General features: G+C 44.1%; 2 protein-coding genes across 2 annotated transcripts in view; one reads left to right on the plus strand and one right to left on the minus strand.

Annotated features, from left to right (window-relative positions):
* BTBD19 (BTB domain containing 19) overlaps positions 1-2,303 on the minus strand; it is a 51,550-nt gene extending 49,247 nt beyond the window's left edge. The window contains exon 1 of the mRNA XM_083742546.1: positions 1,840-2,303. Coding sequence (XP_083598672.1) covers positions 1,840-1,928 — 89 coding nt within the window. The 5' untranslated portion in view covers positions 1,929-2,303. The remainder of the gene's footprint in view (positions 1-1,839) is intronic.
* A 4,905-nt stretch (positions 2,304-7,208) lies between these two features.
* Positions 7,209-10,375, plus strand: DYNLT4 (dynein light chain Tctex-type 4). Its single transcript, XM_083742565.1, has 2 exons — positions 7,209-7,461; positions 9,611-10,375. Exon 2 carries the CDS (start codon positions 9,631-9,633, stop codon positions 10,336-10,338), a length of 708 nt encoding a protein of 235 aa, XP_083598691.1. The 5' UTR covers positions 7,209-7,461; positions 9,611-9,630; the 3' UTR covers positions 10,339-10,375.
* The last annotated feature ends 3,562 nt before the right edge of the window (positions 10,376-13,937 follow it).

Below are 13,937 nucleotides of genomic sequence, written 5' to 3' on the forward strand. Positions count from 1 at the left end.
GGGGGCCGGCCACACCAGGCACAACATCTGGGGGTTAGGGTTAGGGGGCGCAAATCCACGGGTTAGGGGGCGCAAATTACTTGCCTTGCCCCGGGTGCTGACAACCCACACTACGCCACTGGGGAAATGGGAGTGTGCTCAGGCACTGCATAACAGGAATCAAGAGATAACAGGCTCTCCGTGCAGTTAAGAGCTATTACATGGAACCTTTTTAAGTACCAAGTTCCCGGTAAGTAGTACTTCACTCAAGAGGATAGCATCTTTGGAGAGGATGCTTATAATGCATCTCTTCAATAACTATTACCTAACAAGTATCAGTATTAACACAGAAAATCCAGTGGATGTTAAACAGCAAAGGCATTCTTGGTACAGGGGGCTGAAGCCCTGAGTCTTTTGTACGGGCCCCCATATCTCCTGTCCTTTTGTGCAGGGTCCGCCTTTTTAATATGCAGGATGTGCATCTAAGTGCAGCGATGGTTAGACCTGAGCCACCTACCAGCTTCATTTGTCTAAAGGTACCCTATAATATTCATGCAAGGTTGTTGCTGATCTGTTTCGTGACCCATTAAGTACCTAGCAACACTATTGTTAATCAGAGTGGTCAGCAGGACATGCAGCATGTTGCCAAAATAATCCCACATTTGTTGAAAGCAAGATGTTGGTGTGGACTGGCCACTGGCCTGGCCTGTAAATTGTGCTCAAGGCTACACCAGTGTTTCTCCCCCTTGTTTATGAAAGATAGATTCTGGTGTTATACAGAAGGCAAAGCTGTGACTCAGAAAGAGGCAGATAACAAGGTGTAAAGACCCAATGTGGAGTGCTATGGTGCCATGATGGGGATCCTAGCATGGACAGGGCCCTTACCTTGGGCAGGGCAATGGATGAAAGGTAGGAATCTGCCACTCCATACATCCCCAACCCCTTGTAGGATTGCTCTGCTGTGCCCATCAATTGAACCAGTTTTGTCAACCTGGCACCTTCCAGTTGTTCTGAACTGCAAGCAGGCTGGGGGTGATAGGAGTTGACGGTCAAAACATCTAGAGGGCATCAAACTGGTGAAGTAAAGGCTGTATTGTATGATATTTTGGGTAGCCAAAGCATTTCCAGCTGACACAATAATGCACAGCCAATCACTCATGCTGTGCTTCTGGTATATATGGTTTCACCTTTACTATCATCTCCACATGAAAAAACAACAACAGAAAAGCTCATAGGAACAGCTGACCCAGGCCTTAATAACATATTTTGTATTCTAATCTGCTTATTTATTTCACACACAAAATATACCACTTGATTGTAGAAAAAACCATCAGAGCAGTTTACAAAAAGATAAAGCAATAGACTTATCACTAAAAAATTTACAACTGTGATTAAAAAAAAAACTGTTCCAACCTCCCCCCCCCCCCAATAATGCATACAAAAAATATCTCATCAGATTATTTGAACCTGGGTGAGAGGATAATTTTCCTTTCTTTGATAATTTTAAAACCTTTTTCAGATATCCCCTCCCACTTTTCATGATCCCTAAAAGCAGAGGATCCAAGATAACACCATCATATGTGGTATCATTCACCACAGTATTTCTGTACTGCTTACAAACATGTAACCCTTCCCTAACAGTCACGAGCCAAATCTGCAAGAGAGATTGGCAGATAGTGGAGCAGGGTGCGGTCTGTTTCTTCTCTTCACAGTGACCCAATATTATGAATCTTCCCAGCTCAACAGCCTGGCAGAGCTAACTTAAAACCTGCTCTCCAGTTTACCTCCCTGTTGCGGCCTTCACTCCCAGCTCCACCTTGATCCCCAGGCTCTCTTAGCTGGGTCTTCCAGCTGGCTCACCTGAACTGTGGGTTGTTGATGAGAGTCCTGAGGGCAGCAGCAAAGGCAGCTGAATCCCCTAGCAGGACAGCTGAGCAAGGAGAGTTCATAGTTAGGGAATGGGCTCCGGATGAGGATCAGGACCAGGCCTAGGAGAGCAGGGCAGCAGGCACGCTCAGGGGCTCAGCGGGGGCTTCCTTGGCCTGGCTGTCTGTGATAAAGATATAGCTGAGAGAAGTCACGGCTGGCTGGGCGCTCAGCTGCAAGGCAGGAATGCAGAGAAAGGCCAGAAAAGGGGGGAGCAACATAGCTCATTGCCAGGCAACAGCAGCTGCCCAGGTCCTAAAATCCAGCTGCTCTGGGACCGCAGAAATCCTGAAGGGAAAGGCTTTTGTAAAAAGAGGGAGCAACACGCCAAAACAGGCTGGAGAATGTGGAAAAATGAGAGGGCGGGCGTTAAATAAAAAAGGAAAGGGGGGTAGATTCATTCCAGGGGCTGTCTTAAGCAAGCAAACTAGACCTTTGTGTGTTGGGGAAACTGCCTGCATGGGTTTTTTTGGGGGTAGGGTCAGAACTGGCTCAAACTTGGCAGGAGCTCATCTTTGGCATGGGGAGGTCACAGGACTGCCAGCTCCTCTGTCAGCGAAATGAAAATGACACATCTCTGCATCTGGTATCCTCAGTGTTTCTGCTTTGCCACAGAGTTGCTAAGGTCTTTTGCATAATTTCCTGAAGGCATATAGAAATGATTGCTTCATTGTTGCAGAATGCGTGTGTGTGTGTGCACATGTGACAAAAAGAGAGATTGTGATGTGCTGAGGTCATATGACATCCACGTAGAACAGACTCCAGCACTAGCTTTCTGTCAATAGTAGCTCAGGCCAATACAGAGGTGTAGATTGGGTGGGGGATGGTGAGAGGAAATGTTTAGGATCATAGCAACATCCTTAAGAACATATACCTGGCCAGGCACTCAAATAGTTCAAAGACACTGAACATCCTGCCTGCTCTCAAAGGACCAATTCTTAAATTACGGTACCTAATTGGTGTGGTTACTGTTTCTGTGGTTCCCTCCAGGCCAATGTTTTATTGTGGGCATATTTCGCAACATGTGAATTAGTGTCAGATATTGTTGTTGTTGTTGTTACTATTTTATTTATACCCCACCCATCTGGCTGGGTTTCCCCAGCCACTCTTTATTATTCCTCTTTATTAGCTCTGCCATACTTTATTAGTTCTGCAATACTTTCCCAATGCTACTACATTATTGCTATCCAGAGGGCCTATAGCACAGTAAAAATGGGACAACAAACCTAGAACATCTGCAGGAAGTTACGGAATGTGCATTGATTGGAAATGAAGCAGTATGACCACAATAAAATGGACGTCCTTAATTATTATGTCCCACAGCTGAAGTAATGTCTGAAGCAGGGATACCACTTGGGAGGAGGGGCAGATGACATCATAACTCCCCATATCCATGCCACAATGCTATCTGGCCCCAAGGAGAGGTGAAACTAGCAGTGACATGGGGAAAGGGTCTTTTTATCTGACACACACTCCTACATATACAGGTGACTTGTTTCAGCATCACCAGACTAGTGTGAGAAGTTAAATAAAACATAAGAAGTGGCCCTAGTTAACAGCCCCTGTCACTTTTAGGAGGTAGCTCCCATTTGGACTTTGCGCCTGTGATGCGAATGAGACACTGCTAACACCTACTCCCTCAGGCTTTCATTCAAAGCCAAATACTGCCTTAAACTAACTGGCCTGGCTAATGGTCTGAAGTGCCAGTCCATTGTATCTGTTAAGGCACTTTTCAATGGGCAGGGGTTATGTAGTTCCATCAATGTAGTTATGTAGTTCCATCAATGAAGCTAGGTTGGTCTGTTTGTGTATGGGAGCCTTATCAGGAAAGTCATATTAAAGGTGCAGGAGCCTGGCTCAATTTCTGAAACAGTCACTGGGCAACCCCACTTGTAAGTAACCCAAACCTATCCTTAGCTGAGGAGCTGCCCTACATAGGTTTCATGCTGATGAAATAATATCTTTGGGAGACTGTCGGTCTCCACAAGGCCTTCTGGGGCTGAAGGCTCTTTAATCAAATCCTTAAGGTTTACTGCCTGAGGTACTGAAGCCTAGTTAATGTTAAGTGAGATGTACATTAGTGGCTTAAAGCACAGCAACTTTGTTTTCCTGCTCAGCATTTCAAGTTGCATTTGCGTGTTGCTGTGTGCACTAGAGATACTACAGGGACCTGTTTAGTTTTCCCACGCCTGCAACTCCGCCACCCTAGAATTTATGAAGCTGTCATCTGACATGTGCAACAGCTGTCTCAAATGTACACCCCTCAGCTTTACTGCAAAGGGAACAAGACTTACATTTTCAAATCAGATGGAAGCTGGTTTGAGGGAAATAACACCAACAGCAGTATTTCTCAAGAAACTACATGACATATAGGAATTGTGGCGAATGTCATATATCCCCGGCTTTGAACACCAGTGGTGAGAGTGCACTGGAACCAGAGTGAGCGGTAATGTGTACGCAGACTAAGTTAAAAACTGCTCTCTCCTATCCCCGGAACAAAGTGTGCAATACACTTCCATTTGTATAACTCTCTGCCTGGCAATTAAGTGCTGTTCCTGTCAAAATTGTTTTATTATGCAGGTAAAGAAAGCAGTCTGGGTTAGTCAGAAATCACCTGACCGCAGCTGGACCCCCGCATCGCTTTATTTCCTCTAAAAAGAGATACGTGGAAAGTGCCTTTTGACTTCTACTTAAATGTCAGATTTGACCCGGCATCAGTGAACACCTTTAGCTGGACAATAGATCAGACCTGACTGTTTGCAGGAAGTGGATGGCAAATGCTTGGATGAAGGGTAACCAAAGCTATCACTGGAACTGATGGAGCCACAGGGGAGCTGCAACCACGGCAACCTGATAACATACGAATAGGTTCGACATTTGATCATAGCCAACTGTATACTTAATGGCACATTCTTCATGTATATGTGTAAATAATAAAACCATGATGGGCTTCTTCCTTCTGGGGAAATGCACTTCAGATAGAGTTGCACCAGTGAAGGAGCAGACACCCTTCCCCCTGCTATTTATTTGCTCCAAATCACCCCTTCCTGGTGCTGCTTTGCAGTTAAGCAATAGGGCCTGTCACAGTTTCATTACATGCATTCATGTGCAGCTGGTAGCTAGATCATAAGGCTCTGTTGATGGCATCTCAACAAATTTAATCCGGCTTTGAGTAGCTTTAGTTAGCCAATGTACTTTTCTATTTTATTTTGGAATGTGTATATGTGTCAGAGTGGCAACCTATGCATTATAAGAAAAGGGGACACAGATTTGCACAATATTTGCAGTGCTAATTTATATGAATGGATGCATTTTTAAAAAAAAAATACAGTAATTTTCTTTATATTTAAAAGAAAATACATCTCACCAACTGTGTGGACTATGTACCTACTTTCCACTGTTATCCCTTGTTATGGTTCCTTATCTTTAAACCAAATTTGGCTCAGGTAGCCCTTGAAATAGAGGACTGTACTCTGCCAGCCCTTCAAATGAGGAATGTTCCCTTTATGGTAGGACACATGAGCATCCATGTTGGGGTGTGGGTGTGCAATTATGCTATAATTAATGTTATCTAATAAATAATACAGTGGTACCTCAGGTTACAGACGCTTCAGGTTACAAACCCCGCTAACCCAGAAATAGTACCTTGGGTTAAGAACTTTGCTTCTGGATGAGAACAGAAATCGTGCTCTGGCGGCGCAGTGGCAATGGGAAGCCCCATTAGCTAAAGTGGTACCTCAGGTTATGAACAGTTTCAGGTTAGGAACGGACCTCCAGAATGAATTAAGTTCTTAACCCGAGGTACCACTGTATTGACTAACCAAATAGTACGAAGTATTTCTGGAATACAAGGTACTCAGTAGGTTTTTTTAAGAGCCATGCTGTTCTGGAAGCAGTAACAAACCTTGTAAAATAAAGATATTATTATTAAGTTTCTTCTTTCCTTTCCATTAGGCGCACTAAGGAAAAACAGAGCAAATAAATGAAATCCAGTTGTTGCAACTGGCAATTCCAAAATAAGCCCATTGTGAGACGGTGTTTCGTCTACATAGCAGGACTTGGGCCTACAGTGAGAATGAGGGAAGTGTGAGGAGCCTCATAACTGTGTGGTGGAAAGGAAAGAGAGAGCTAAACTCCTCTCTCTGCCATGGTACTGACTTCTCCACCACACCCTGGCTGCAAAGATCCTCTGCTCTGAAGTTGATCTTTGCTGTTCATAGGAATCCTTCCTGATTGCCAAAGGTAGTGAAATATACTCAGAGTCGCAAAGTGATTTCATGCTCTTTATTCAGCTCATAGTGGTGAGGAGGAATGAATGCAAGTCGCCTCAAAGTATCTGCTTTATATACATTATTTACACAATGGGCTGCACATGATTGGCTAATTCTGGAATTCTACTGTAAGCCAATCAGGTTGTGGATTCACTTATTTCTGGAGCATGATTGGGTGGTTCCTGCCAACCAATCATAGTGCTGCATTGTTCTAGGACCAATCAGACTGCTGCAGTTTGGATCCTATTCAACTCAGTACATAACAGGTAGGTTCGCTTAAAATGCATACAGCAGCTTCAAAGAGGGCACAGTTTTTTCAGGAGTGTGGCAGGAAGAGAAGGAGTTCCTGGGCTCCTCCAGAATTCATGATTATTCGGTGCTCATGATGCTACCTGGGCAGTCATACACAATCCCACTTTCAATGCTGTTTGAGGTTTTGAGGTCGTATGGCTTTGTTTCCATTCAGTATATATCCTGTAACTTCCTGCTGGTTTACTTTTGTCCTGCTGAAGTCGTGTGCAGCTCCTCCAGACAGCAATAATGAGGTAGCTTTGGAGAAGCATCACAGAACAAACCAGCAAAGCAGAATAAACCTGCCACTAATGCATTATCATTGTGTCAAGGACATGTTGAAGAATATACCTTCAATCAAACACCAGTCCAGAGAGATCTCTCTCTCCCAAGGTTCCAAGGCTGCTGAAGTTCATGCAGTTAATATCACACCCAGTTTGGACAACAAGCTATATTCAACTATGAACCATAGACACAAATAGGAAGGGAAAGATGGGGTCAGAATGTATGACCTCATGGAGACCCCTTGACTGAGAACAGAACCCCATTAGCTTGGCCTAGCACTTTAGTGGTTACAAGAGACATTAGGCCATAACCAAATATTTCCTCTGCCCCCCCCATGAAGCATAGAGGCATTAACTGCCACACACACACATTCTAATCTGTGCAAAAATAATGTGAGTGAGACAGTCTCCACGGAGACCATGTATTTCGGGTGGCAGCCTGCCCAGTCCTCCTGCAATGCCTTTGATGGCTCTCCCCATTGAACTGTCACATTAAACAGCCAATGATTTACCAGGGGAGGGGAGGGAGCTGAAGAAGGCAGGGAGGTAGGGGCGAGGGCATTGGCAGGTCCTTGCAACAAGCCTGAGCAAGCTTTAGCAAGATGAAGGGTATTAAACAGCTTCTACAGCCTATCTCTTGACCACGGATGTAGCAGGACTCAACTTCTATCAAGCCCACTGGCCTCTGTGTGAGGCTTCGTTGCTTCCAGGTAAGATAGGCCAGACTCAAACATCACTGTGGTCCATCTCTATAAATCACACCTTTTGCTGACTGAGCAAAATATTTCGCTGATTTTTTCAATGATTTTCTCGCATGCTCTGGAACTCGTGTGTGCTGTGCACACAAGATCACTTAATGGGAATTAATTACCTGTAATCACATTTTAGTCATCCTTTTTGCTTAATCAGTATCAGGTGAGGTTAGGCATGTGCCTATTTTCCACCTAATGAGTATTTGAAAATGGAGGAGGGAGAGTTATACTGTTCTATTTAGTTAATCTGACCTAAAATGCAAAAGGTTACCAGATGGTTGCGAGAATACTTCCATTACTTTCAGTTGAAAGACCCAGGGCTTTTTTTCAACCAGAACTTGCCCAAATTCAGTTCCAGCACCTGTCAGGTGGGGCCATTGCCATTATAAGAGAACAAGGGAGGTGTTCATGTGCATTCTGGCACCTCTTTTTCTAGAAAAATATCATTGGCTATGGGAAATACGGTAATTCCTTTCTTGTTTTTCTGTGGTTGTTCGAATAAAGGATATGGAAGTCAGTTGTAAAAGTAATAGATCTGTGCTGTTATCATGTAAACGTTTCCTTAAAAGATAGGATGCTGTTCCTAATCAAATTAGCCATGTTTTACTTAATTTCCTAACCTGCTCTATCTCCAAGAGCTTAAGGCACCTACAGTCCTACAAAAACGTTATTATAAATATTCTATGCCAAATAAATCATAGGATTAAATAATAATAAAAATTAAAACTGGGTTTTTAAAAATAGCAAAGAAAGGAAAGGAAATCAAGTCTTAATTTATCCCTACATAGATGTGATCTCTAGTATGCACCCTCACTCCCTTTCAGGCAGTTTGTAGTATGTATTGCTTCCAATCCCAACAGAAAAGAAGTGAAGAAGACTCTGAAATAATTTTGCAGCTGTTCTTTCCACTCTTCCTTCTTGGTTTTAATGTTCCTGGCAATGACCCATTTATTCCACTTCCTTTGATGTTTTTTTTTCTTAAGACTCTTGCCTCATAGAATCTGGAGTTACAAACTTATTGGAAAATCTCAGTTTTCATGTGTACATTTTAAAAGTAACAAAACTACGTCTTAGCCTTTTGAGCTAAAGGTCTATTTCCTGCAACGATTGACTAATTCCTTAGAACTTGGCTTGCACCAGTATTCTAGAAATCAGCCAGTTTGGGGATGCAAGTTTCAACCAGAGAAGCAATGGGCAGGACCTGCTTTCAACCCCCGCTTCCTAGAACCACTCTCACCCATCCCCAACACCTTTTTTCCTTGATGGATGGATCCAGCCTCTGAGCCTGGATGAGGTAGACCAGGGAAGGAGTCACATCCTCTATCCCAAGCGCCATCCCTTTCTTTCATCCACCTGTCCTTTCTTAACATATTTATCCACTGCCCTTTTGCCCAATAATGTGCTCCCCTCCCAGGGCAGTAAACCAAACAAATCAAGCCTAAATCTCAATAAAAACATGCAAACTTAAAAACAAACCTAAAATAACAACCAAAAGCATCCAAAAATAACAGAATAAAGTCATGCAATGACATTCTCAGATACTCTGGCCACATAGACATTTGTATGTTGCTGGTTTTGCCTGGTGTTTGAAGGAGGGAGTCAACATTTTCTTTTTGAGGAATGCTCCTGTAAATAAGACAGGGAGGTGGGTGGCACTGTGGGTTAAACCACAGAGCCTATGGCGTGCCGATCAGAAGGTCGGCAGCTTGAATCCCCGGGATGGGGTGAGCTCCTGTTGCTCTGTCCCAGCTCCTGCCAACCTAGTAGTTCGAAAGCACGCCAAAGTGCAAGTAGATAAAAAGGTACCACTCCGGCGGGAAGGTAAACGGCGTTTCCGTGTGCTGCTCTGGTTCGCCTGAAGCGGCTTAGTCATGCTGGCCACATGACCTGGAAGCTGTACGCCGGCTCCCTCGGCCAGTAAAGCGAGATGAGCGCCGCAACCCCAGAGTCGGTCACGACTGGACCTAATGGTCAGGGGTCCCTTTACCTTTTACCTGTAAATAAACTTTGTCCAGATGAACAAAGAAATGGGTTGCTGGGAGTACAGTGGCTCTAGTGAGCAGTAATGTATCAATGTAATTTAGTTTTTCTTTCCCTTGTGTCCCAGGAGTTGATTACCACTTAGGCATGGCAGAGCGGCCTCAGGTACTGTCCCAGGAAACTCTAAACCAGATGATGTCCTCAGAGGGCATGGACTCTGGCCATCCGAAGGCAGGGCCACTCTCTCTCCCCCTGCACTCCCAGTCAACAGATATGGCACCCAAGCCACTACTTCGCTTGCAGAGTATCGAAGAAGGGAAAGCCCCCTTTCCACCATCCCGGAGAAGCTCCATCATGAGCATCCTCAATGCCCCCTTTCCCAGCAGGAGGAACTCGCTGGCTGCTGGGGGAAGGCGGCTCTCCATTGGACCCTGGATGCATTGCGGTCGAGTGAGTTTCTCTGGGTTACCACTCTTTGAGCCCATGCGGGAGACGCAGTATGAAAATAGCTACAAGACGAAGCCAGATGAAGGCTGCAAATTTAATGCCTCCCAAGTGCAGCAAGTTCTTGAATCTGTCCTAGCCACCTACCTAGGGGATGCCAAGTATAACCCTGCAAACGGCGGACAGGTGGCCAAGAACCTGTCAGACCTCATCCGGAACAGAATCAAAGAGCTGATCCCACCTCGCTACAAGCTGGTGTGTAACGTCTTTCTGGGCCAACAGGCCAACCAAGGTCTGCGCATTGCTAGTCAATCCCTCTGGGATGTGGAGAATGACAGTTTTGCATCTGCCACTTTCACTAACTCATCACTCTTTGTTGTGGCCACAGTTCATGGACTCTATTTTGAATGAGTTTGCTTTGCTGATCCTAAAGTTCCCTCTCCCTTACCTGCTGTGACAAGCTAGCAATAAAATAAATGCATAATGTGACTTGGGTAGTTATTACCCATATTTAATTTAAGTTGATATGAAATAGTGGAAGAATTTAATATCCGTAGTATTATTTGTCAGATAAAAATGTATTACAGTACAGTTGTATCTTGGAAGTCAAACAGAATCTGTTCCGGAAGTCCGTTCGACTTCCAAAACGTTCAAAAACCAAATTGCGGCTTCTGATTGGCTGCAGGAAGCTCCTGCAGCCATTCAGAAGCTGCGGAAGCCCCACTGGACGTTCGGGTTCCAAAAGAACGTTCGCAAACTGGAACAATCACTTCCAGGTTTGTGGTGTTCAGGAGCCAAAATGTCTGAGTTCCAGGGCATTCAACAACCAAGGTATGACTCTAATATGAAATAGAAGGGTTCTGATGGCTCAGGAGCTATTAGTTTCTTTTTAGCTTAACTTTAGGCTGCTTATTTACCTACACATAGACTGTACAATATAAAGAGAGTAATATATTCTAGCATCAAACTAATTCCCAAAGACATGAAAGAAGCATGAGTGCAGTGAAAATAGCTACCAGCGCAGTTTTGCAAACACTCAAAGGAGTTTACAGAGCATTAAACTACATAGATTCTACAGCAGTTCTCAGGCTTCTGCTTGTGCAAGATGTTGTGTAACCACTTGTGCAAGCAGAAGAACATTGGGAATCTTTTCCACAAGTAGAAAGGTATCTTTCTTCATGCACAAGTTTAAAGAGCCTCGATCTGTCTCTCCCTATGACCAAATACAGTTGCTTATGGAAAACATGCATCTACTGCTGATTCAGTACATTTCAGCATCAACTTCATGAGAAAAGCAAGTACAGAAAAGGCATGAAATATTCATAAATACCAATGTATTTCCATCTACTGTATAGTGTGGAGATGACTCAAAGTTAGGACACTGGCTTCAACTGTAACAATCCTGGATCTGGGTGCCTGTATTTGCCATGAATTCTCTGCAAGGTGCTATAAGAAGTTACAGGCTTACCGTAATTTAAACCCATTGCTAGAAGATACCATTTTTCATGTGGGTGTGCTTTGAACAGTTTGTATCTGTGCAATTATCTGATTGTGCCAGAAAAATAATTCCATCTATCAACCCACTTGCCAGTACAGTGTCTCTCAGATGAATAAGAAGAATCTCCATGAGACTTTTTTTCCTTTTGGTAGGTATGAGGGTGTGGAGAGGAGATGGAATAGACTAACTCCATGACCTCAGTAGGCTCTAACATCTTAAGCCATCTTAATAAGCTTTTCACATAAACTATGCTGCAGCCAACATTCAGAAAAAGTCTCAGTGCTGACTAAGAATGTCAACTTTCTTCACCCTGATAAACATTTGACAAATCAACACACAGTAAACAAAGGCTACAATCCCATGCACACTTAATGGTGAATACATGTACATATGACCAAGCATTAAATTTAACAAGCCAATCACCACATGTAGGAAGAAGTGTTGGGCTAGGACCTGGGAGACCAGGGTTCAAATTCCTACTCAGTTATGAAGCTCACTGGATGACTTTGGGCCAGTCACCACCTCTCAGCTTAACTTACCTCACAGGGGTTTTGTGAGGGTAAAATGGGGAGGGGAGGACCATAAATACTGCTTTGAGCTTCTTGGAGGAAAGGTGGGGTAGAAATCAATAAATAAATCCAACAGGGCTCATCTTATGGAGTCTGCCATTGTTCAGTTGTGCATGGTAATTCAATTAAATACATGCACATGTTGCCAGTCTGAGAATGACCTAGGAGAACCCCCTCAGTCCAGTTCAAAAACAGCCAGCTCGCAACCTTACACAGAGCACTCCTGCCCTAAAATAACTCCTTTCCATTTTTTACAACAGCTGCCCCATTTCTGCAGACACTGGATATGCTTCAGTAAGCCTCTGATGGCAACAGCACCAAGAGAAGGGATGTCAGGGCACCAAACCAAGCAGGTGGCTTTGTCTATCGCACACAGTTGCGCATGACCTCAACCCAGAGGAAATTCCTTTGCGCACTCATCAAAAATAGTAGTAAAATAAGAGGCTAGAGTAAACAAGGTGACAACAAAAGCAGTCAGCGAAAGGTTGGAAACATACGCCAAGTACCTCCAATAATTCCTAAAGGGGGTTCATTTTGGACAGGTCACGAGAGAAATCCTGCACCTACTATACTGTGATTAGGTGCTGCAAACTGTACTCGTTGACAGCAAAAATCACAAGCAACAAGGACACTTTATGTTTATAGACAGATTTTTTAAAAGAACAACCCACAAACACGACATCTCAGCTCAGCATTTCATTAGCTTAGTCTATGCAATGTCTAAATCAGTTCTCACAAGTAGGAACATCTCAGCCACTTTCAAACAGCTGCAAGAGATTTCTGTACTGGACATAACTTCATGCTTGAACCAGCCTCCAGCCATGTTGCCTGTGTACAGGGAAGTCCCCAGTGTTCATGCTCTGCCTAGACCAAAATAGCCTTTGCTTCTGTTACTCATGTGCTTTGGTAACCACCCATTTGGATAACCGCCATGCATTGTACGCAGGATGCCTTTGAAAATGTTCCAGAAACTTCAATTGGTCCCGAATAAGCCTGCAAGATTAGATGTTTTGATCATGTTACACCAGTGCTCTCTCATCAGCACTGACTTCCAGTCCATTTCCACTTCCAATTTCCCACCCCGATCTGGCCACAGTGATCCATGCGATGGTCACCTCCAGGCTTGACTACTGTAATTCACTCTACACAGGGCTGCCTTGAAACTGTTCTACAAACGCCAGCGGGTGCAGAATGCTGTAGTGAGGCTCCTCATGGGGTCCCTGCCATGGGATCATATTCACCCAGTGCTTTACAGTACCTGTTGCACTGGCTCCCGGTGGAGTATAGGGTCAGGTTCAAGGTGCTGGTTTTGACCTTTAAAGCCCTTTGTGGCTTAGGGCCCTCGTATTTACAGGACCGCCTCTCCTGGTATGCCCCGCAGAGGACCTTAAAGTCCATGAATAACCATAGTTTAGAGGTCCCGGGCCCTAAGGAAGCCAGACTATCCTCCACCAGGGCCAGGGCCTTTTCAGTGATGGCTCTGACCTGGTGGAATGCTCTGTCCCATGAGACTAGGGCCCTTCAGGATTTAACCTCCTTCCGTCGGGCCTCTAAGACAGCTATTTCACCTGGCCTTTAATTTGAATTCAGCCTGACTTTTATTTCCCTTCTCTTCCCTCCCCCTCTCTCCTTTTATGAAGATTATGTGCTCTGAGACCCCACAGCTAATTCTCCCCTGGCCTCCTCGCTGGCCCAAGTAGGACTAATTCAGCCAGCTAGTCCTTGTAACTAATGCTTATTAGATGGATTTCCCCCAAACTGATTTCTGAACTTTGAATTTTATTGTTATTCATGTTTTTATACTGTATTTTATGCTGCTTCTACAATTAAGTGTTTAAAATTTGTTGTTAGCTGCCCTGAGCCGGGTTTTCTGAACCAGGAAGGGCGGGGTATAAATAAAAAATTATTATTATAATTCCCAATTATGTTTTTGATCTTTAAAT

The sequence above is a fragment of the Podarcis gaigeae genome (genome assembly GCF_964106915.1).
Source record: "Podarcis gaigeae genome assembly, chromosome: 6".
NCBI classification, from domain to species: domain Eukaryota; kingdom Metazoa; phylum Chordata; class Lepidosauria; order Squamata; family Lacertidae; genus Podarcis; species Podarcis gaigeae.